This window comes from Branchiostoma belcheri, unplaced genomic scaffold (genome assembly GCF_001625305.1).
Source record: "Branchiostoma belcheri isolate BF01 breed outbred unplaced genomic scaffold, Haploidv18h27 scaffold117, whole genome shotgun sequence".
NCBI lineage: Eukaryota > Metazoa > Chordata > Leptocardii > Amphioxiformes > Branchiostomatidae > Branchiostoma > Branchiostoma belcheri.
Window position 1 is genome coordinate 965,201 of NW_017802569.1, and position 25,098 is coordinate 990,298.

A 25,098-nucleotide genomic window follows, 5' to 3' on the forward strand; every position below is an offset into this window, starting at 1 on the left:
TCGGTAGCCAAATAGCTACTTCAGTGTGCTAAAGGTTAACCTTCTCCCTGCTGCCTAACCCTGTAACCTATAGAGAATTGGTAGCCAAATGCTACTTCAGTGTGCCAATAACAACAGTAAATAATAATAACAAGTAAAATCTAAGATTTTATACAATGTACCTCCAGGCTTTTTGTAGAAGTGGCACTGGTAACATAACTTTAAGTTACAAATATTAGTCAAGTCCACTACACATGCACTTCTTGAATACTCAGTTTAGCATATACAAGAATAAAAGACTAGTTGGCTAAGATACCAAGTTCTGTTGCTTTAATTCTTATGTTGATGGTCTTTATTTTGTAAATTTAGGCATCTTGTTTGCTCTGCTTGTCTCGTTTTTTTGTGCTCTTGCATTTTATTTTATACTGCAATTTAATTACATAATATATGTTTAACCTGCTGTTTTCCAAATCTGTGCTTACTTCATCTGTTGTGTTACAAAACTGTGTGCCAAATGACTGTAAAATTAATTTGAAGTTGCACTGCAGTACCAAAGAAAGCTGCTAGGGGCTCAAAATCCTATGAAGGGCAATATACCTCAACAATCACAAGATTGTACAAACTTCATAATTAAACAAGGAGAAGTCGTAGACATCGTCCCTCCATGAAATAGCTTGTTATTTTGTAATCTTTTGGTGTATTTTAATAGAGATATTATGAGTCAAACTTTGTTTTTATCAGCAGAATGATCATTCATGTCAAGATGGCCGCCATGTACGGACGCCTGTCACAGGAGCTCCGTAGCTGAAATGTTTTAGAGCTAGTTACAACTGCCTTATGCACATAATCGATAATATCTAGAGAAATCTGAGTACCAGAAACATCATAGACTTAGACTATACCAGAGGAATCGCCAAGGAACCACCCAGATGGCTGGAAACAGGAACACCAGAGCGTCGACCCGGTTAAAAACAACGAAATGGTGGAACGTCCCAGCGTCGAAGTTGACGGCCGACGAAACCCTACACACGGACTATGATGACTGCGCGAAAACCAGCCCTTGTGACACAAAGTTTGCTACGACAACCGACAGAATCCCAATCTGGATCGATGTTTGCAAAATGCGCTACAACGAGGAGTATGGCAAACAAAACGGCCAAAAAGTGGAGTGGAAACAGACGAACTCTGCAGAGGTCCTAGCCATCTCGGAGCGGAAAACAACAAACGGAAAAGACGAAGACGTATGTGTACTTTCAATTCACTTTTGGAAACACGGTACTATCATGATCCAGGGAACATCTTTCCTGTGGTGGTCTGAAAAAATCTTCCCTGATCTAAAGAAAAAAGTGGACGAAACTTTGAAAATAAGCAGACAAAATGGCGACCCAAGCCAAGGTGACGCTGCCGGAAACGAAGCTACCAACACCGGAAGTTCCTCTACCGCCATACCTCAAGGCCTTGATCAAGGTAAGCAGTATACTGAGCACGATGCCGTATCTATGACTAGTAACAACTCGGAGGAAACACCGATCAAACTCCCCGTTCGCACACCACAGAACAAGAGTAGATTCAGGAAAGTTGTTCAGAACCTGATCAGCCCTTTTAGCAGATCCCAAACAGAGCTGACGCCAAACACAGACAAGACCCCTGGCGTGGAAGTACACAACTCGCCCTTCACCGAACACATCTCCAAGGATATCCAGGAACACTACACTGATCTCGTGGACCTGGTAAACACCCTACAAACGGACATGAACACTTTGAAGAAGGAACAGACCCAACAAAAATGTGACTTTGAGAAAGAATTGAAAGTTCTCACCTCGTATTCACGCACACTGAAAAGCCAGTTGGACGAAGAAAAGAAGAAACAGTACAATGAAAGGAAGAATGCCGAAAGCCAGCACAATGAAGAAATGGCCACCCTCACAGCTAGGTGCGAATCTCTTCAATCTCTGGCGGAAACTCAACAACAGCAGATTTCAGAGCTACAAAGGGAAGTAAGTTCTCTCAACATCTCTCTCGCGCTTGCAAAGGCAAGATCGTCGACAGAGTCCTCCCCCTGCGATAACCATCCGGGTACAGTACAGGATTCCAACTCTGGGAACAATAGCAACAAAACTGTCACCACCGACACCACAGAAGCGAATGCAGACACACAGTATGCAAATGACAAGACAGAAAAAGTTGAGACACATCCTGACGTTGAAGGGACACAACCAGTTCGCCAACATGACGAACAACCGGCTCAAGTAGAGTACTCGAGGGAGATTAGGATTTACACAGACTCTATCTGGAAGCAGTCAACACAGCTCGGATGTTCCCCCGCCGCTCCACCAGCAAGGTCAAAGCCTCTACTATAAGCAATGCAACCCAACAACTAAAGCAAGTAAATGATCCAGGAACAGTCTACGCCATCTTCCACGTAGGGTCAAATGACTTGGATAACAGCCAGCATGAAGACTCCTCCGTCGAAGACTGTTTGAAGAACACAGAAGAACTGGTTTCACACGCCAAGGCCTCATTCCCTAATGCCACGATCGTGCTATCACAGGTACTGCCGCGCGGTCATGACCTCCACTCCAACCTAAACAAAAACATCAAGAACTATAACCAATCAGTTCTACAGCTGACCAGAGATGACGACAAAATCATCTATGTTCGCCACAAGAAACTGTCTACAAGTAGACATCTCTACAAGCACGACGGCACTCACCTGGATGACGTTACAGGGACAAGCCTTCTGGTTGCAGATGTAAAACAAACCCTTCGTACTGCAGACGTGAAACAACCCCCCAGTACTGCAGAGGGCACATCCCGAGACAACAACCAAAGACCACAAGAACAGGCTCGACAAGGTCAACGACAGACAACACAAGCAAGGCCTCAAGACACCTACCAACCCCAGTACCGCGCCCAGGATAAAGCCCAGCGAACACGCCGAGAGGAGCATCGCTACAGACCAGAAGACTGGCGTCGTCGGCCCAGCGGGTACCAGCCCCAACCACAGATGCCGGAACAGAAGATCATCAACTTGGCCTACAAACTGTCTGAATTACTGTCTAACTTTTAAAATACATGCGGACAATCCAGTACAAGATGACAGCTAAAACTGTGGACAAGTAAAACACATGCGGACAAGTAAAAACACATGCGGACTACATGTAATACAATACATGCGGACAAGTAAGACATCATACTCACAGGGAAGTGACTTTTATACTTGTTTTATTGATAAAATTTTACATACGAAAACATGAAGTCAAAATGTAGATGCGACATTACAACAAGGTACTCTCTTAAAACTGTATTATATGCCATAACTGTATATATGTTAAGGCAACGTATGTAACGGTTCTTTACATTTTTGTTTTTCTAGTCTTTTGCATGACTGATGAAGCGGCCTTACGCCTTACTAGTTGGAACGTCCAAGGTAGTCTTAGCAAGAAATGCGTAGAAGTAGATTTTGTAGAGAGTATACGTAAGTATGACATAGTATGTATTCAGGAAACTTGGTTAAAACCAAACGACACTTTTCATGTGGAAGGGTATCACTACTTCCGAAGTGATCGGAAACTTAGAAAACGATCAAAAAGAAGTTCAGGCGGTGTTGCCCTTTTGTTCAAACAAAACTTAGCTAAGGGAATTTCCAAATTAACTAGTAATAACACGGACATTATCTGGTGCAAATTAGACAGGAATTTCTTTGGTTTTAAAGAAGACATAATTCTTGGTTGTTTATATCTGCCTCCCGAAAGCTCACCTATATTCTTAACTAAAAGGAATACGATATTTGAAGATCTAATGGAAGATTTGTCAAAATTCGGCAACATGGGACACATTATGCTTCTCGGTGATCTAAATGCCAGAACTGCCAACATACAGGAACATCTTTTCGATGACTATGACGAAAGCGGTCCAGAGATTTGTTTAAAACCTAGGCTAAACACAGACAACACAAGTAATAGATATGGTAAAGAGTTGATTGAAATATGCTCGGCAGCCGACATGGTTATTTTAAATGGAAGAACCATTGGCGATCTCCCGGGGAAAATTACATGTATAAAATACAATGGCACAAGCACCGTAGATTATTGTATAGCTAGTCTCCCCCTTTTTCCCTCAATCCAATATTTTAAAGTCCATAATCTATCCTGGATGTCAGATCATTCTCAAATTTCAGTATCAATTAAAACTAACCGTTCGGATTTTCGATATACAACAGAGGAAAAACTCTCCCCCTACCCGAAAAAATACATCTGGGATGACACTTCATATGAAAAATTCCAAGAAACCCTGCAAGTACCCCATATACAAGACAAAATTCAACAATTCCTGCTGAAACAATATATGCATAATCAACCCGAAAAGGCTGTAGAAGATTTCAACTCTATCATAAAAACATCAGCTGACATATCTCTAAAATCAATTCGCATCAATAGACGCAAAAAGAAACCTCAGAACAAACCTTGGTACGACCAACAGTGTCGGGACTTGAAATCTAGAATTAGGGTCCTTTCCGCCGAGGTAAGAAAATACCCCTGGCGTCAGGACATAAGACAATCCTACATATGTAAAGTAAAAGAATATAAGAAACTAATAAAAAAGACTAAGAAATATTATTGCCAACGACAGATGGCACATTTAGCCAAACTATCTAAGGTAGAGCCGAAATCCTTCTGGAGGGAGATCAATAAGCTGAGACACCAGGAAAATGGGAATAGGAACGATACAGGGAACACGATAACCTCGGCAGAATGGCTGGACCATTTTAAGACTCTAAATAGTAACATAACTACCAACCATAAGGAAAGAGAAAACGCAGACAACATCATTAAAAATCTTGAATGTGAAACAGAAAAGCCCCTAGATTTTGAAATCACAGAAGGAGAAATACAAGAAGGTTTGCGTAACCTCAAATGTAGGAAGACATGCGGCTCAGATTCTATTATCAATGAAATGATGAAATATAGTGCTCCGCAACTCATACTACCATTAAAAAAACTGTTCAACTTGGTACTAAACTCTGGAAAATTTCCCCAACAATGGAGCCAAAGCATTCTTGTCCCTATCTTTAAAAGCGGCAACCCCTCAAACCCAACCAATTACAGAGGGATAGCTATATCCAGCTGTGTTGGAAAATTGTTTACGTATATATTAAACAAACGGCTTCAAATTTTTCTCGAAAATAATAATGTATTGTCACCTTACCAATCTGGGTTTAGGGCCGACTTCAGAACAAGTGATAATATTTTCGTACTAAAAACCCTTATAGATCAACAAATTTCCACACCCGGAGGTAAATTATATACATGTTTCGTAGATTTTAGGAAGGCCTTTGATTCCGTATGGAGAAATGGGTTGTTTTACAAATTACTATCAACAGGTGTTGGGGGGAACTTCTTCAAAACCATACAGTCAATGTACTCAAATGTAGAATATTGTGTCAAAATGTCAAATGGTCTCTCGCCCTACTTTCAATCAACCTGTGGTGTACGTCAAGGTTGTAGCTTAAGTCCTCTGTTGTTTAACTTATATATAAAATAATAATAATGACTTTACAGCTCTACTTAACACGCCATCATGCGACCCCATCTTTCTAAAAGACACCGCTATTAACAGTTTATTATGGGCGGATGATCTTGTACTTGTATCCAAATCTGAAGCTGGACTCAAAGAATGCCTGCGAATACTCGACCAATTCTGTTCCTTGTGGAAGTTATCAATAAACAAAGACAAAACCAAAGTTATGATATTTACAAAACACGGGCGGATTAACAAAAACCAACACCAACCATATAAAACACAGGGCCAAAACATAGAAATTACTAACCACTATACATATCTAGGAATAGATGTAACCCCGTCAGGTTCATTTAATAGAGCTATAAAACAACTAAGATTGAAAGCTTTAAGGGCTTCATTCAAATTAAAATCACTCTTATCATCAAACTCCAACTCCTCCATCCCACTTGCCCTCGACCTGTTTAACACTTTAGTAAAACCAATTTTGTTGTACTGTAGTGAAGTCCTAGGAACAAATTCACAATGTAGAGACTTGATCCTGAAAGGAATAGAAGAATGTCCCAACGAAAATGTCAGAGAAAAAGTAACTAACATTCTTGGTCCAATTTTGGCACCAGATGTCGCCATCCTTAGAACTTCCCGCATAGGGAAGAAACTTGACCCTTTATCTCCTCGCCCCGTTCTCGTTCGTTTTAAAAGATATAGTGACAAACTTAATTTGATATACCACTCAGAAATATTAGAAAACATTACATTAGAACAACCAACGATATGTTATGAAATTCCTGACCTAGAGTATGTTCTGTTAAATTTCTACAAAATACTTCTCCATGTTCCAAAGAGCTCTGTCAATTCCGCTGTAAGGGGGGAGCTAGGAACCTTACCACTGTACATTGATGCTCAGACACAAATGATCAAATACTGGCTTAGGCTAACCAATTTATCTAATGACAGAATTGTAAAGAAGGCATATGATGCTGCTGTCGAACTAGACCATGACTGGACAGTCCACATACAGGACTTACTGTGCAGACACGGCTTCCAAAATGTCTGGCTGAACCCAAGGGTTAATGCCAACCAGTTTGGAAGCTTATTCAAGCAACGTTTACAGGATACATTTCTAGTTGGCTGGTGGCAGGAAATAAGAAAATTCAATAAACTTCATACTTATTCTAAAATTAAAAAACACTTCGGCTTGGAAAAGTATCTATCATCAATTCAAAACGAATCTTTTACGACAAGCATAACTAAAATGAGGATAAGTTCACATGGCCTGGAAATCGAAAAGGGCCGTCATTATAACACACCAGCCGATCAGAGATTGTGTCCGACATGCAAGGAGGGTATTGAAGACGAATTCCACTTTATGATGTCAAATCCAACATATGAAGAAAACAGACAAAAATTGATGCAATCCATAGCTTCCAAAACTAATGTTACGCTACCTCACTCAAAATCAGATATTTTTAATACTCTCCTTTCATGTCCTACTCAGATATCAGTGTACGTTGGAAAATTCATATTCGAATCACTACAAAAGCGACACCAGATTGTAAATAGCTGATATATCCCCTGAATTACAGAATGTAATAATACTCTTCCTAAGAAAATACAATAGATTAGCTTTAGTATCATTATGGACTAGCTAGTTAGAATTATATCTTAGTATTAGTTGATGTATGTACCATTGTTGTTTCTTTGCCATACATTGTACCAGCTACAGTTGTTGAGCAATAAAGTTGATTTGATAAAGTTGATTTGATTTAAGAATTTTGTTGTGGCACTTCGTATTGGAAGGGGTTGCCCAAGCTGTCATGTGCAGGCGTTTAGTGTCTTGTTACCATGGTTTGTTTGAGGTCAATGACCTCTCAAGCACAACATATTAACAAACCACTGATGACCCAGTTCCCTGCTGAATGACCGATTAAAGATAAGATATATTTCCTGCAGACATGGTCTAGAGGTAAAAATAGATTGGCCTGACCTGCCAGCTGGAGGTATAAACAAAAACACTCTGTACCAATTTGGGGTCAAACAGACCATCCTATTATGAAATAGGGGTGAAAATGTGAAAATCCTTTTAAATAAGCAATGCAAATCTACGACAACCTGCTAATGCACGCTAAAACGCAAAGACAATCAGCGTCTACCCACATACCAAAAATGATCGCCAACCATCCACCGGGTTCTGAGATCATTCAACGCAAACAATCTGACATTGAGATAGCAATTCCGGTTCAAAGCAAACAGCTAGCGGGCCCAAATTTACATCACTAAACCATTGTAACCACAACTACATGCTACCTTAGCATCGCACACACGGACCATAACGTGCCAACAATAGAATAAAAAAATTAAACTGCAGTACCAAGGTCAATCACCAGGTGCTCAAAGTCAACCTACACAATCTCCAAGGCCCCATCCATCAATCTGCCAAATATCATACAGTTCCTTCTCACCGATCTTCAGATATCAGACCAAACATGAAACGGAGTAAAAACAATACCCCCCATTTACATGGAGGGTAATAATGATCTATCCATAGCCTTGAGATAAATCAAAGGCTACCAAAACAACTTGGATGTACAATGTACTACCCACCTGTAGCCTTTGTGGTCCTTCTTTGCCTGGCTGGAGTGTTTTTTCCTGATGCCTGCACTGCGTTGTTTCTGGTCCTGCACACTCTTGTGTTTTTTAGGGTGCCTGTGACAACCTTGGTGGTAGGATGTTTTGCTTTGGTGCTTCTAACAATATCCAGAAACATCAAAAAACATAATGTTAAGGAATGCAGGCTTAACTTAGGAGATCAACTTTGGGACTTACCCAAACAATATTACACATTGCCTGCACTTCATATGCACAGAATTACCAAGTTCACAATTAAAATGAATAAAACAAATTCAAAATGACCCCAATTACTACAAGGAAGTATAACATCTTTGATTTCTTGTATGATAAGCTGTAATTTACCAGTACCTGGTTGGAGTCTTCTTGACTTTGCCGCCTTTCTTGGTTTCTTCCTTCACCCCTACTTTTACTTTTTTCACCGTCTGGGGAAGGAACGTAAATAATTTTAACCATTTAAGTAAACCAGTTAAGCTCAAGTGGACTCAATGAACAGTTTCTTGTGACAAAGAAGACAGATGTATGTTATGTACAGTAAATGTTTATACAGGTTCATTGTACACATTCAACTAGCCCAAATTCAACAATGTAGTCCACGGCTAATTACATGCCAATTTCAATTCTTAAGAATTATGACCCTTTAAAATTTCCAGTAACATTTTTCAAATACATGCAGGAGGGACTTGTTGGCCAATTGGTGTGACTGTGCTTAGTTCTCTGTTCCAACTATATGTAACTTTTTAATTTGTCAAAAATGTTCTTTTGGGCTTTGTGGATCAAACTACTCGTGCACGGCATTTTACAGAAGAACTGATATACATATTATATGTCTGCTATTTGGTAATTCATCTCATTTCTCTCAACAGCTGGGATTTGAACTCATGACTTGCCTAGTGGCCCGGACACTAAACACTGAACTACTCACACTACACAAATGGTTGCCAACTTACCTCATCCTGATCAACCTTATTTGCAGACTTCCTTTTCTTTACAGAAGCCTCCATCCTCTTGTTGGTCCCTCTACACTTGCCACCTGTTCAAAAAAAGATAAAATGACAAAACCAATAGATTTGGATTGCTAAAGTCGTCCACATCACATTAATTTTATACATATTACGTACTTTTATCACTGTGTGTCCATTTCGTCGTACATGCATTTTTACTATATTTATGGGTTCACCACACCACGAAGTGGTGTGGTGAAACCATATTGTCTTTGCTGATGATTCTCCTCCTTCTTCTCCTCCTGCCATATCTTTAAATGGATTCAGCTTCTTCATTTTAGGGCCTAAGGTCCTGAAATTTGGTATGGAGGTACAATGGGCAAATACCCCTAGGCGTTTTTTACATTTTTGTGATACAGGCTTTTAGAATGTTTTTTTTTTAGTTTTTTGGCTGTGTTATAGCAAATGTATTACTGTGTTAGTGTGCCGTGTTTACCACGTTTGGGCATGAGTCATCACAATGGAATGCAGGGCATCAACCAATAGGCATGCAGCTTTCCTCTATTCTTCTTGCTGATTGGCTGTTGGGATTTAACTTGATTAACACCTGCACAGAGCATTTCCACCTGCACAGAGCATTTCTTGCTGATTGGCTGTTGGGATTTAACTTGATTAACACCTGCACAGAGCCATGCCATACTGACAGTATGTCTGTATTCAAGTGTTTTGGTAGGTATTTCAAGCTTTCCTGCTCCAGCATTGGAATGCGGGGCATGAACGTTCTTTTGTTTTGAAAATCAACAGTTTGCATTATGCAATTAAAAATCCTAACCAATAAAGTAGGGAATAGCTATCAACTGTTGTTTTAGTTGTATGTTACTTCATATTATAGTTATATCAATGTAAATCATTGTTTTCCCTTGTGTTTCTCATTCTTTCCCTGCCATGTCGTAAAATGTGGTGAACCCATCGCTGTATTTGCTCCAAAGCAAATATTGGCCTTTCTAGTTACCAGGGGTTTTTCTAAACAGGGGAACAAGGGCGCTGCGCCCTCATGTAACAAGCTAGCGCCCTCATATCAATTTTCAGATTGAAGCCTAAGTCTTTTTCAAAATTATCTTTTTCCACTAAAAATACAAAAACAACACCACATAACAATGTATTCTAGCATTACAAACTATGTTACTCTCATGAAAATTCCAAAATCTTACCACAAACATGAAAATTTAGCTCTAGTAGTAAAAGTCTGAATGGAGCAAACATAGTTCATTGAGAACTTGCCCAAAGACTAGAAGTAAGCCTCCTTCATTTGCATACTATAGAACAGGCTCTGAAGTGAAACATGAGACCTGAGTTTGTAGCAGCTTGGATGAATGTGTTGCAAGTTGCAACTTTGCCATGGGAAAGGGTTGAGCTTGTGGCAAACCCAATGTTGTCATCTGGAGCTACTAGTAACATTGATCACTAATTGTTTTAAGTGTATAAAGGGTGATTTGCACATTGTGTGTACTGTTGATTGTACTTATATTTTATAAAGGAAATATGCAATGCATGAATAGAAATTTAGGAAAGATATTGACAAAAAAACATTGAATTATTTTAGTCTATCTATCCTTCTCCTATGGCTTTTACATCCATTATAGTACTGGAAATTTGTATTGAGCACTGTATCTAGCATATTGTAAATTTGTGCAAGCTAAAATAGCCTTTGAAGGTGTTGTGAAATCCAAGTAAACAGACCTTTTTCACAATCATAGTTGTTTATTTTCAAAGAAACATACAATGAAAGAGTTCAAATTTTCCCCCTCAAGTAACCTGAAACTGTCCCATTTCAACTTCAAATTTTCAAAGGCTTCACATGGCGGAACGGGGGGATACCCCCTTCCGCACCAACCCCCCCCTCGGTCGCTTCGCTCCCTCACCGTCATACCGCTCCGGGCGCTCCCTCATGCCAGATTTTTCTAGAAAAAACCCTGTTTACCATATTTTAATTAATTGATTATGTAATGTAATAATTATCTTTTTAACTGATGATATGTTGCTTATTAACAGTACTGTGTTTTTATAATTGGCAAAATTGTACAATCAACGCAATTCAGTCTAAGGACTGCCAAGTTGATGAATAAAGTTTGATTTGATTTGATTTGATTTGCTGGCAACCACAGGTAAAGTCGCATAGCAGTGAGAATAATATTATATAGATGATGAACAAAAAAATGACATGTAAAATTTACCTTTTGGAGCAAGTGGCCCTGCCTCTCCCTGAGAAAAGAGAGGATCATTTAGAAAAAAATCAAAACTGACTCAGAGGTATTCCTGCAGATAAGATTCAGTCATTCTGTTGTTTTTTAGACAAACTTTGGACCTGTGGTCCTTCCACTGTGATCATCGGTCTTTTCATATCATCATTCCTTCCTTCATTCCTACATGTATCTTCACTTATTCATTAATTCATTCCTATTCAATACATTCCTTCCTTCCTCCCTCCCTCCATCCATCCATCCATCCATCCATCCATCCATCCATCCATCCATCCATCCATCCATACATCCATACATCCAATCATTCTTACCTTGAACCAGATAGTCCTTCCGTTGTGGTCCACCAGAGTTCTCATGTCAGAGTTATAGTAACACTGTAACCACCTCAGGAAGGCATCATGACTGGACTCACTGTCAGGTGCATGGCTGTACGTTGTCGCACCTTAACAGACATCCAGTGCAGTTTTTAGGGCTTGGAAACCCGATTTTTCAAAGCCAATATTCTACTGCATACTGAGTTGAAATTCAAACCATGTTATCCCAATGTATATTGTCCCCCATGGAGCCAAATTCTCAAACTTCTGATGGAATACTGGAAGGAATTTTTAGGGTACCACTCAGAAAATAACGGACTCATCTTGAGGCTTATTTCTGCAGTTTTGAATGCCCAAAGTATGAAATACTGATTTAAATGTGCTAATGTGAAACAGTATATGTCAATATCACAAAGATTGCATTATTCAGAATATTTCCATTTTTGCTGTCCTGAAATCGCTTTGGGAGAATCTTAGTTCATTTGTGCTGTTAAAGCACATTGGCAAATTGTATTGCATCCGCAGTAAACCTGGATTTTTCACAGTTTGCATTTGGATATTTTCAATCAATAAACTAGTCATAACCAGTCATATATTATAACTAGAAAGGCCAATATTTGCTTTGGAGCAAATACAGCGATGGGTTCACCACATTTTACGACATGGCAGGGAAAGAATGAGAAACACAAGGGAAAACAATGATTTACATAATATGAAGTAAAATACAACTAAAACAACAGTTGGATAGCTATTCCCTACTTTATTGGTTAGGATTTTTAATTGCATAATGCAAACTGTTGATTTTCAAAATAAAAAAAAAACGTCCATGCCCTGCATTCCAATGCTGGAGCAGGAAAGCTTGAAATACCTACCAAAACACTTGAATACAGACATACTGTCAGACTGAGTATGGAAATGCTCTGTGCAGGTGTTAATCAAGTTAAATCCCAACAGCCAATCAGCAAGAAATGCTCTGTGCAGGTGGAAATGCTCTGTGCAGGTGTTGATCAAGTTAAATCCCAACAGCCAATCAGCAAGAAGAATAGAGGAAAGCTGCATGCCTTAATTGGTTGATGCCCTGCATTCCATTGTGATGACTCATGCCCAAACGTGGTAAACAAGGCACACTAACACAGTAATACATTTGCTATAACACAGCCAAAAAACTCAAATAAAACCATTCTAAAAGCCTGTATCACAATAATTTAAAAAACGCCTAGGGGTATTTGCCCACTGTACCTCCATACCAAATTTCAGGACCTTAGGCCCTAAAATGAAGAAGCTGAATCCATTTAAAAAATGGCAGGAGAAGAAGAAGGAGAAGAAACATCAGAAAAAGCAATATGGGTTCACCACCACTTCATGGTGTGGTGAACCCATACATATGTTTGGTCAATGTTGCGTCAGAATTTTGCACCAGAAAGACTAGTGTGAACTTTGCACTGATTCAGCGTTAATATTGATATTGACATGACAAAAATGTCACACATCACATGATGGGAAGTTATAAAATTTGCCCATGAAGTGCATGCGCCAAAATTCACATTGATTAATCTTAATACATAAAACACCCAGCACATAATACAACAAACTTTATAATATGCCTATAACTACATTATTTAGGTTCATAAGCTACACTAATGAATGAAAATACGTATTCATTATCTATTGATTGCAAAATGTAATTGTACAATTAGGTAAAATTATCTATACAGCATTTGAACCACATCATTACAACTACACTGTATATGTAGTTTAAGGTAACATTTGCAAAGCAAATGCATAATGTTTACTTTCACATATGGTCTACTCTGTTAATTCTTAACTCAAACACTTCCATATGTATTTGGTCAGACAGGAGTCTAAATCCCTCCTGCTATAAAATTGCAACATGAAGTAACCCAACACTAGTTACCATGGTGACAGACATCTGGTTGAGGTCATTGACATTATTTGTTTGGAGAAGAAGAAGAAGAGGAAAGAGAGCAAAAACAATATGTTTTCCTTTGGTAAACATAAAGAAAGGGAGATCCACATAAAACAAAACAAGTATCTTACCTAGACTGACGACTTCCAGTGCCAGCTTGTTGCACAGCTCCAGGAGGTCTGGCTGTTCTGTCTTTATCTTTACCCCCTTTTTACCATTCTGTTGGATCATATTAATATAACATCACTTCATCTTCAAACAGTTCTGCTGTGTTCTACCAAAATGCAAAGAGGTCAAATCTAGGTTCAAAGTACAATACATACAAGTCATTGGGCCACAACAATTTAATTTCTTTGTTAACGGATTCGCCCGCTTCATTTTTTTCTGATTTGCAAATAAAAATAAAAATTCAGAATCAACTGCAAAATGTTCATATTTTGCCCTGAACAGTTGAAAACAGTCCTTTTCTTCCTAGTTGTTACAGTTATTCCATCTTTCAATGCAGTGGTATCATTAAAAGTTCAAAATTCATTGTTTAAATTTTGAACCAGCATGGTACGCGTTGACTTCATGGCTCCTATAGTACCATTTTGGGCCATAATATATTGCCTAGGCCTGTTTTTATTTTTTTTATTTTTTCGCCGCCCGCTCCATTATTTTTCTTCAAAAATCCGTTAACCAAGAAATCAAATTGGTGTGGCCTTAGAGAAGTCAGATGTTGATTGAATTCACTTTTTGTGGGTTTATTTGACAGGCAGCTTTATATGCTTTATTTCTCATGCAAATGCCGTGCATAAGCCATGACTTTCACACAACTTCAAAGTGAGAAATGCAAAGATGTTAATTGCATTTTGTACGACTTTTGATCAGGATTTGCATGATCCTACTGTATAAGGCCATCACATACATGTAACGTTATATCATTAACAACTGCAATGCTGAATTCACAACTATATATGACACTGGTACAAATCCTTACACATATATGGCTGTCAAAAACATTTTACCAGAAAATTAAAAGTAGACATGATAACAGATTAAAGTCACTTACTTGTGCCACAAGTTCGTCTGCTTTAGCCAGAGGTTCTAATACTGAGCGTGCACTCACAAAAGGTGGGATCCCCAGTCTGAAAGCAAAACATTGTAGCTAGGTTGAAGCAGAAGTTTGTTCTCTCAGCTATATAGACTATGCTGTTGCTTGTGCTACAATGCATTTTAGTGTTATATTAAAGGAGTACTAACCTCCAGAAGGAAGTGCTATTTTCCGATTCATCATGCTGCAATGAAGACATAATTAGCCGACTTTTCACATAATTTTGCTTGTACGACTTGTGCGACGCATGTTTGTCAAGCGATATCAATATCAATTTTCCCCATGCTGAACCACAATCGATACATCCGGGAACTCTGGCTTACGCAATACTCATACACTTCAGGTCAACATAAACATTTTTCGGCGAAAATGGCAGGAGACAAGCACACTAACAAGCTGATTATTGAGAAACTACTTGCTTTACTTTGCTTGACCTGTTGCTTGAATACTATAATATCAGGATGTCTAATGCAGAGCGCCAGTTTCATCCTGCGTGTTTTGATTTTCTCAACTTATTTGCATGTAAGTATTAATTGTACACATAATTAGATTACGCCACTTATTGAAAAGATAACTAGATTACCCCGCTTTTTTCATCGTCAATATTTTCGGCATAAATGAGGGGCGATAAGGACTTTAAGAAGGGCAATGGTTGGTAAGATGCCAAAGAACACAAAACGGTACAAATTTTTCTTATCGCCCCTGAAATAAAGTCTGTAACGCAACTTTTTGTTTAAAACATAGACACCAATGTGGCAGCGTGGTGTATTCTGGGATAGTTTTGAGGGTATTTGGAGAGTTTGTCCTGGATTCGATGCGTTTGAAGACTTGCGCACAAAATGGGCATTTAATTGTATACTGTAAAGTAATATGCATTTTTCACTTCCTAAAATTAATGCCTGTCGGAATATAGCACCGCCTTCTGGAGGTTAGTACTCCTTTAACTAGCCGGGGCTGCCCGATCTACACAGGTAAAAAATATCATTTGGCCTTGCGGCACATCTTGTGCAACAGATTTTTGGGTCACAATTATCACACAAGCACTTAAGCTGCCTGTGTCCCATGTGTATGATTGTATATTGTTACAATTACGTAGAATGTCCAGACTGTGCATGATGTACAAAATGACTAATAAATTGGTGGATGTACCAACCACTAAGTATCTGATACCAGCCCAGAAAAGAACAAGAAACAGTCATGCCTTCAAATATCTAGAGTTGAACCAAGAATTGAGGTGTTCAAAAACTCGTATTTCCCCAGAACTATTGTAGACTGGAACTCATTGCCACCAAGCACAGTTGGGGCATCATCACTAGAAAGCTTGAAACAACTCCTGCAATTAAATGTGCAAAGATTGAGTGTAACAAGTCGTTTGGTGTGATATAGCTAGCTGCCGCCGCGCCGCGCACCTGCGAAGCTGGCGGTTATACCAGCTATACTGATACAGATACAAAAAGTTAAATTAAGTACAGTAAAGCCCCACCTGAAGAGCACCTCTGCCCTGAGGTAGTTCCCCACACCGTTGAAGTACTTCTGGTTGAGTAGGACCTCACAGATGGGTCTGTTGAAGGCTGTGTCGGCCAGGCTGGACAGAACATGGGACCTGGGAACAGGCACAGTGGGAACTTTTCCTTCACACCAAGATAATACAAACATGGTCCGCCATAGTCTACCAGATACCTTTGACCCAGTGTTGAGGTCACACATCAAAGAAGCCACATGACAAGCCTCACTGGGTCAGTCTACTGAGGAAGACCAGAGTGACTGGTCAAAAGCTCTAGGTGAGAGAATTTATTGTGTCGGATCTTAAGTTTTAACTCTAAACATGGTCTAATCTAACATTCAATTGTACAGTGCTGGTACAAAGTATATCAAAGCTGCATTTTATAACATTGGGTTTGTAAGTAATATAACATTTAGGATGATACAAAAGGTAGATTTTCTAGTCGCTTCATTACAAAGTATGTTGAATCAACACTTCTCCATTGCAATGAAGTGCTATTCAAGAAGTGGAGGCACCAAAATACGAAACCTTACAAGTGTGTTTATAAGCTGGAAACACAGATGTCAGCCATGTTTGTTTACATTCTGGTAGTTTGTGGTGGTACCACAAACTGTGTGGGCTGCTTAGGTGCCAACCTTAATTGTCAGAAATGTGAAATAATTGCACAAATATGTTGAAAAGTTGATTCTGAAGGAAATTACAATCGCCTGAAGATATTTCAATTAAAATAATTTTGCAGCAAAAAAAGGGGAAAAATGGCTTCAGACAAGGTGATTGATCCGACATGACAAATAAGTTGGTGATCAGTTTCAGATTATGTAAATATTATGTAATACTCGCTTACTATATCATGCAGCTATGTTTAAATTCCCACTATCGGTAGCTTACAACACAGGCATATTGAGAAACAGGATATGCCTGGGTCTTGAAACATGGTCTCACCTTGAGTCTTGATACTCCAGTATGACATGTCTTGAAACATGTCTTGAAACATATTTTGAAACATGGTCTCACCTGAAGTCTTGATACTCCAGTATGACATGTCTTGAAACATGTCTTGAAACATATTTTGAAACATGGTCTCACCTTGAGTCTTGATACTCCAGTATGACATGTCTAGAAACATGCCTTGAAACATGTCTTGAAACATGGTCTCACCTGAAGTCTTGATACTCCAGTATGACATGTCTTGAAACATGTCTAGAAACATGCCTTGAAACATGTCTTGAAACATGGTCTCACCTGAAGTCTTGATACTCCAGTATGACACATGGTCCCCTGTCCTTCTGCCAGCCTGCCCCGACCTCCCACCTGCCAAACCGTCGCACGTCCACGAACGAAAGAACCATGGGAGGCTTGTCTCTGGTGTAGAACATCAGGTGGGCATGTTTGGGAAGTTCTGACACTGAGGTAAATCTGAAAAACAACAACAACAAAATATAAATCATAAACCAATAAAATAACCCCATATCAATATCTAAATGTAAACAACACTAAACAATGTCAACCAAAAAATATAAAGAACAACTGCAAAATAACTGGTATACCGTATGGTACCGTATGCCAATCAGTGTGCTTGATGTCAAAATATACATGTACGGGAAGACTACTTCGTATTCTGCTGATTTCTGGCAGAGCTCACAACTCCACGCATGAAAGGCCAGACCGCTTTTTCCAACCCCACCTTCCCGGACCATACTTTTCCACCAACCCTGTCCGGAGTCGCCCCCCCCCCCCCACCCCCACTTATAATACCTGAAAACTCCAGACATGCCAAAACGGAAGACGATTTTCAGCGACCCAGTAACCTTCTTCTTCTTCTTCTTCTCCTCCTCCAGGGGGTTAAGACTCAGCTGTACTTCCTTGCCGCGGGAGACTGCCGAAACCGTGTACGCCGCGGCCTCGAAGGCGACCTCGGGGTTCTTCCAGTTCACTTCAGACTTGAACGGCTTGCCGCTGAACACCCGGCCGGCGCACACCGCGTTCACGAACCGAGCGGCGAGATGCAGCTCAGGGCCTTCCGGCATCGTGTGCGGTAGAAATAAAAGCCTAAATTTGACCAGAACTAACTTCTTCGGGAGGAACACAGAGCTACTTCTAGCTTCTCTTGCTTCACGTGGAACTGTTTGGTAACAGTGAACCACGCCCCCTGCCGAGTTTACACAATAGTGTTACACAACATGGAGCGGTCTCGCACAAGTGTTCTTAGGATTAGGCCATGTTGATTTGATGATATGGATGACATCCACGCGCGCATGAATTTTCGTCCGTTTCCAAAAATAAAAAAAGGGGTTTTGACCATACTGTAAATCGTTCAAAGTAGCTGCAAATATATGCCGCAAATTGAAAACAAAAAGAAATTGGACAACGTCGCAGAATGCCAAAATTTATTCCAAAGGACAAGAAGAAAATGTGAAGGAATGAAAATGAAAGAGTCTACTAGTATTATTCATCGTTCCAATAAAATATTGGCATGTGTTCGATCTTCATGGCCACCTAGATTTCATAATGAAGGCAACTTTTTTTTCATTCGCACGCTCACATATCACGGTTAACTTGTACTGGATGTCCTGTCATAGTCTCCAAGCAGAGGTTTAGGTTTTGGGGGTATTTTTAGTTTGTTTTTAAGGCTTTTTTTATCGGGGTTTCTCTTTTGCACTGAATTTTTTTTCCACCAAAAAAATGTATATTTTAGTGGGAAAAAAATTCAGTGCAAAAGAGAAACCCCGATAAAAAAAGCCTTAAAAACAAACTAAAAATACCCCCAAAACCCAAACCTCTGCTTGGAGAGTAGTCCTGTCATATCTTACTAGCTTTATTGGTTGCTTGTGTAAACCTCCACAGGACTGTACGGGACTCCAGGAATAGTAGCAAGGAACTGTTTTTTTAACTAATGGAGTTCCTAATAAACATAAACATGAACAGAATGAGGTCACCTGTACAGTATAGTACTTGATGTTGAGTACTACTTTGCATTACTTCAATTACCAAAACTGACGTCGCATGATATTCAGGGTTTGTTTTTACCAAGAGCTTGTATGCAAGTAATTTTACCTTTAGTTAATTCAATGCATGTTTGCTTGCAGCCACTGTCAACAACATTATGTCTGTCACGTTAGCTGCTTATGTTTGATCACAAATCTTACTTACTGACTATATGAGAAAAATCTGTAAAGTATATCTGCACACCATTTGATTTACTGGATCTGTTATATTAGTAACATATCAACGTGGATGTCATTCAATGACAAGGGGAACATGATAAAAATGGACTAATTATCTGGTCATTACTCCCGGTTCTCTAGATTATTATATCGAAGCTTTTAGCATATCTGTTAAATCATTTCATAATTCATACATCAAAGGGCGAACCATTTAGTAGATGTTTCTTCAGAAAAGTAAGAGGTCAGGCTTTTGGGATCTTATTACCATGGTTTAATTAAGCACTGTTGATTTGATTATATGGATGACATCCATGACTGTGAAGCTGGCAAAGTAGGTCTTCACCTGAATGCTAAAAAACTAAAATGATGACCTTTAACCAAAAAACACCTGTAGTCATTCAACCTAGAAGTGGCGACACTGTCAAACACATTGAATATCTCGGCTCACAGATGGAAAACTCTGAAACTGATTACGAAGTCAGGAAAGCTCCTGCTTGAACAGCTGTCACAAGCCTAGTAAAATATTTCAAGAAATGGCAGGGGAAGAAGGAGGAGAAGAAGAAGCACGAGTATGGTATAGACTATAATGATTAATCTATACCTATGGTATGGACTGAAATAATTACCTTCGCCAAGAAGGTTATGTTTTCAGTAGCGTTTGTCTGTGTGTGTGTTTGTGTGTGTGTTTGTGGTTTAGCAAGATTACTCAAGAAGCAGTGAATGGATTGAAATGAAACTTGGTAGGTATGTAGGTCTTCATGAGACCTAGAAATGATTAGATTTTGGGCCCCCTGGCGGCTTTCCTTGGTACTGCAGCAAAACTTCCGGTTTTGATATCTCGTGATCTGGACATGCTAGGGTCACGAATTTTGGTTGGTAGATAGTTCTTGGAGTAGGGAAGAAGTGACATGAGTTTGGGTCCCCTAGCAGCTTGTCCTGGAACTGCAGGAGCATTTGTTGAAAAAATTTCGAAGGATGATAACTCAAGAACCGGTTGACGGATTGTCATGATCTTTAGTATGTAGGTAGTTGAAGTGATGCTTGACATAATCAGATTACAATTATGCAAATCAGGGGCTAATTTGCATAATTAATGAGGAAATTCTATAAATCTGCTTTGTTCGATAATAGAACTATGAAACACTTGTGACATCTACTTGAGAACAAGATAAAACATCTGAGGATATAGATTATGTAAATGAGGACCTAATTCGCATAATTAATGGCAAATTTTTATAATTTCATGGTTATAACTGTTGAGAATTTCATACCTGCCACATTTGGAAGTTAAGTGAAGCTGAACATCAATAAACATAATTTATTACAATCATGACCTCATTTGCATAATTGATGAGGAAGTGCTATAATAGCCTTTTTGTTAAAATAAGGCTGTCATTGGGTGGAGATCGAATATGATCAACTGATATAATCCACGCAAATGAGGCTCTTATTTACAAAATCGATGGTTAAATTGTATAATTCGTCAACCGCAAGGGTTAACATCACTTGGCGAAGGTATAAGATCGCGGAACTCTTGTTAATTATGCCGGCCTATTGCATGGACTGAAATAAATAGTTCTCCGCTCCTTGTTCTCTGTGGACACTACGTACCGTTCATCTCCCAAAACAATTTTCAACCACCCCGATGCTGTGTCCTTGACGCGGAGTTCAAGGTCAACCAACTAACACATTCCCTCTGGGCCTGAGCAGGAAATACATGTACGTACAGTTGAAGGTTTGTGAGACAAAGAGTCAGTACATGGCAAACTCAACCTGCTACAAGTTGGAACAATTTACAATTTGGCATGGATTATAAATGTGTCTCCAATTCATCGGAATGGCGCCAATTCAAGGGACCCTCGCTTCAAACCGTACAGAACGCTGTAAAACCTGTAAAACCGTTAACCTCGCAGTGCTTTCATTTCAACTCAGGTTGGTTTGGCGGCAGGAGAGAAAGTAAGCTGAATCAACTATACTAAGTCAACTATACTAAGTCAATTGCAACTAAGTGTCATCGGGAAAAGGAGGTGCAACCTGACGATTGTTTAATGCAGCTTTCATGATGTTTGTTTATACATTTTGTGTTTGTGGCGGTGCCGTATACTGAATGCACCTCATGTGGGCTGTTTTAGGGCCAACCATAAAAATAAAAAAAAGTGAGACAATTACACAAATATGTGGAACAACGGAAGTAAATTACCATCACTTGAAGATTTTTTCAATCAAAATATTTCTTTTTTTTTGTGAAAAAAGTCACATAATGGCCTTTAAGTGTCCTGTTGAAACGAAATTCTTTGCTCCCACCAAGCACCCAAACCCCTAATTAGGCCCCCTCGATGAAACCGGTTCTTATTTTCTTCCTCCTCATTATCAATGATTGACACAATGGTCGTTCTCGCGCCATTCGCGTTGGCAGGGGGACCTCATAATTCAGGGGAGAAGGTTGAAAAAGTCGAAGCACAGCGTGGGGGTGACATTAAACGATCAACACCCAGAGGTCATGAGAAGCTGATCTGCTGATCCTGTGAGGAATTCAGCCTTGTAACAGTACAATCTCAGGGCCTGGAGACCCCGGATGCTGCAGATCGCTTAGGCTGAACCAACCTGGCCGGGGTAGTCGTGGTGGAGGGCCTGCATGGGGGTGTAGTGATTACAAATGACTTACCTTGTCGGGGTATACCATTATCAGTGACAGAGGGGAAAAAAACAAATTGAAGCACTCAGCTCAGAATTCAAAAGCGTTTTCACCGAGGAAGACACAACAGATATATATGTCATCTATGCAATATTTTTCAACACTCGTTGAATACCGGAGAGATCCTTATCGCCATTTTCAAAAATGGAGATAGAGCTGCCTCAAGCAACTACAAACCTGTTTATTCACTAACCTGTGTATCCTGTAAACTGCTTGAACACATCATCCATAGCCAAGTGACGAAGCATTTTAAGTCACAACATATTGATGGACTACCGGCATGGGTTTAGAGCTGATCCACAGAAACACAGCTCATACTAACAGTTCAAGACATAGCTGTGCACTGAACAATATAAATGCAGGTAGATTTAGCGATAGTCGACTTCCCAAAAGCGTTCGAAAAAGTTCCCCATAGCAGGCTCGTCTCAAAACTGGAGTATTATGGAATCCAAGGAACAACACTAAATTGTTTAAAAGCTTTTCTAACCAACAGGGAGCAAACAGTAGTGGTGGAAGGGAAGCCTTCGGCACCAGTTAGATCTAGAGTAGCGTCAGGAGTTCCACTCATCCTGGGACCATTACTATATTCCTCTTGTATATGAATGACCTACCAGATCAGCTTGACTCCAAGGTGAGGTTATTTGACGATGACTGTCTGTTATATGTAGATATGTAGAGCTGTCTACACAGAATGACTAAAAAGTGCGGCTCGAATGAAAATGCCTGTCAATTTACCGTTAATCGTTGTCGGCCTGCTGAATTTACCGTTAACCGTTGCCAGGAACTCCCCGTGCAGACCCTCAATGATAAGGGAAAATACACTGGTCAGATCTGCGCACCAAGTACACAGAAGGATAAAGTTAGCCTAATTACCACCCACCCCCTATCCAAGGACGCACTTTTTTGGTACTGTCCCTTTCTTGACTTAAAAAATTCAGTTCAGTGTTTGTGAGGTGTGACACGTATAAATCGACTGACACAGCAGAAAGAGAGCCTTGGAGTTGGAGCGCTCGAGCATATTAAGTCCTAGCCAGACGACATGGCTTGGGCGGTGTACCTCCTGGTCGGGTCTGTTCTCGGCGTTACCTGTTCCGTGTCTGCACAAGGGACCAACGCTACGGGTAAGTTTCTCGTCTTTTTCCAAGGATGAATAAAGTCCTTCATAATTTCCAAAATCCGTATAGTGAGTTAACGCTTTGGTAGGAGTACAGTAATCTCGGAATCTCTCAGTCTATATATAGCAAGTAGCTCTCGGAGTGAGGGGGGGGGGGTCTTACATGTCAGTAAAATGTCTGCCTCATCTCGAGCTCAGGCCAGTCTGGTCAGCTGGTTTGTTGTTTTCCCTAGGCCTGTCCACTCCCTTTGTAGCCTCTAGCAGGCTTCGAGAAGCGGCTGGAAATAGTAAAAACTGGCCAAATAGAAAGATATAACATGACATGCGAGTTGGTCTGCTAAACAGTACAGTTTGTCGCTCCAGAAGGGTGAACCAACTTCCAGTGGCATGTTATCTATTTGGCCAATTTCCCACCGGCCACACGCCTTCCGCCTGGCCTTGGAGTATTGTGTTTGAAAGAGTTCCCTTTGCCCTTGACTCATGTAAGAAACTTCGGTAACGTTTCTTCTTTAGCATTGACAAGTAGACCAGTTGCGCCATTTCAAAAAGGGAGATAGATCAACAATAACCCTGTTTCACTGACCTGTGTATCCTGTAAACTGCTTGAACACACCATCCATAGCCAACTGATGAAGCATTTAGAAAGTCACATTGACGGACTACCAGCATGGCTTTAGAGCTAAGCGATCCACAGAAACACAGCTCATACTAACAGTTCATCGCATAGCTGGTGCCCGGTGAACTGAACAGTAAAAAGCAGGTAGATTTAGCGATAGTCGACTGCACAAAAGCGTTTGACAAAGTTCCCCATGGCAGGCTCATCTCAAAACTGGAGTATTATGGAATCCAAGGAATAACACTGAATTGGTTAAAGGCTTTTCTAACCAACAGGGAGCAAACAGTAGTGGTGGAAGGAAAGGCTTCGGCTCCAGTTAAAGTAGCGTCAGGAGTTGAACACACACACACAAGGAACTGTCCTGGGACCATTACTATTCCTCTTGTATTTCAATGCCTACCAGGTCAGCTTGACTCAAAGGTGAGATTATTTGCCGATGACTGTCTGTTATATGTAGAGCTATCTACACAGAATGAATCACAACTTTACAAAAAGATCTGAACACGCTGGAGGAATGGCAAAGCAAATGGCTCATGCAGTAAATGCTACATTATGCATATATCAAATGAAAGCACTAAACTTGGCATGAAGGTTTGAGATCGCCGAACTCTAGTTTTGCATGTTTTCTGTAGGTGACAACGGTTCCAGAACAATTATTGTGGGTGCCATTCAGGTAAGGTTTCTCTTTTTTTCGTGTTGTATTACAGTTCCATGCACTGCTTTGAAAAACAACGTACAAAGCGTACCCCACTCTAAACCAGCTCTTACGTCGACATACTTCTTTAACCGTGATTCACATTACTCTGAGTAAGCTTATGGACTGGAGTAATGACTCGTAATAAACTGACCGTTATATCGGCCCCCGTCGCGCCTTGACTGTAGTTTTGGTGACGTGAAACTACCGTCAAGATCAGGTCTTCCTCCTTGTGTTCCTGTTTCCTCCAATCTCAGAACCCCAGCTTCCTGCATAAGAGAGAAGATGGGACGTTTGAGGGGTACCACGTGGATCTCATGACGGAACTGTCGGACCTCATAAGATTCGACTTCGTCATCAAGGAACCTGCCGACATGAAGTACGGGTCCCTGCGGGAGGACGGGACCTGGACTGGCATGGTCGGGGAGCTTGTCAGAGGGGTAAGGCAGATAGCCGAGTAGGTGTGACCTCTCGAACACTACCCAACATCCGCGGTTGGGTTAAGGCGGCCCAGGCTTATAGAAAAGTAAACATATTCTATACATTTGCCTGTAACTTTTCATAGTTTAGTCGCACTGCGGCGAAACGTCACACAGCCTGGGTGCCATCCTCCGTAGTTTTTGCCCGCTCACTAACGTCACTGGC

General features: G+C 40.2%; 2 protein-coding genes across 2 annotated transcripts in view; one reads left to right on the plus strand and one right to left on the minus strand.

Moving 5' to 3' along the window:
* Positions 1-10,303: 10,303 nt before the first annotated feature.
* LOC109462456 (endonuclease 8-like 1) lies at positions 10,304-18,313 on the minus strand. Its single transcript, XM_019759011.1, has 8 exons — positions 17,926-18,313; positions 17,413-17,586; positions 16,150-16,269; positions 14,625-14,700; positions 13,705-13,792; positions 11,644-11,774; positions 11,306-11,333; positions 10,304-10,317 (listed from the first exon to the last, which is right to left on the minus strand). The coding sequence occupies exons 1-8, from the start codon at positions 18,195-18,197 to the stop codon at positions 10,304-10,306; spliced, it is 903 nt and encodes a 300-aa protein (XP_019614570.1). The 5' UTR covers positions 18,198-18,313.
* Positions 18,314-23,068: 4,755 nt separating this feature from the next.
* The window catches only part of LOC109462457 (glutamate receptor-like), a 5,140-nt gene continuing 3,110 nt past the window's right edge, over positions 23,069-25,098 (plus strand). Inside the window, exons 1-3 of the mRNA XM_019759012.1 lie at positions 23,069-23,150; positions 24,392-24,432; positions 24,711-24,893. Coding sequence (XP_019614571.1) covers positions 23,069-23,150; positions 24,392-24,432; positions 24,711-24,893 — 306 coding nt within the window. The remainder of the gene's footprint in view (positions 23,151-24,391; positions 24,433-24,710; positions 24,894-25,098) is intronic.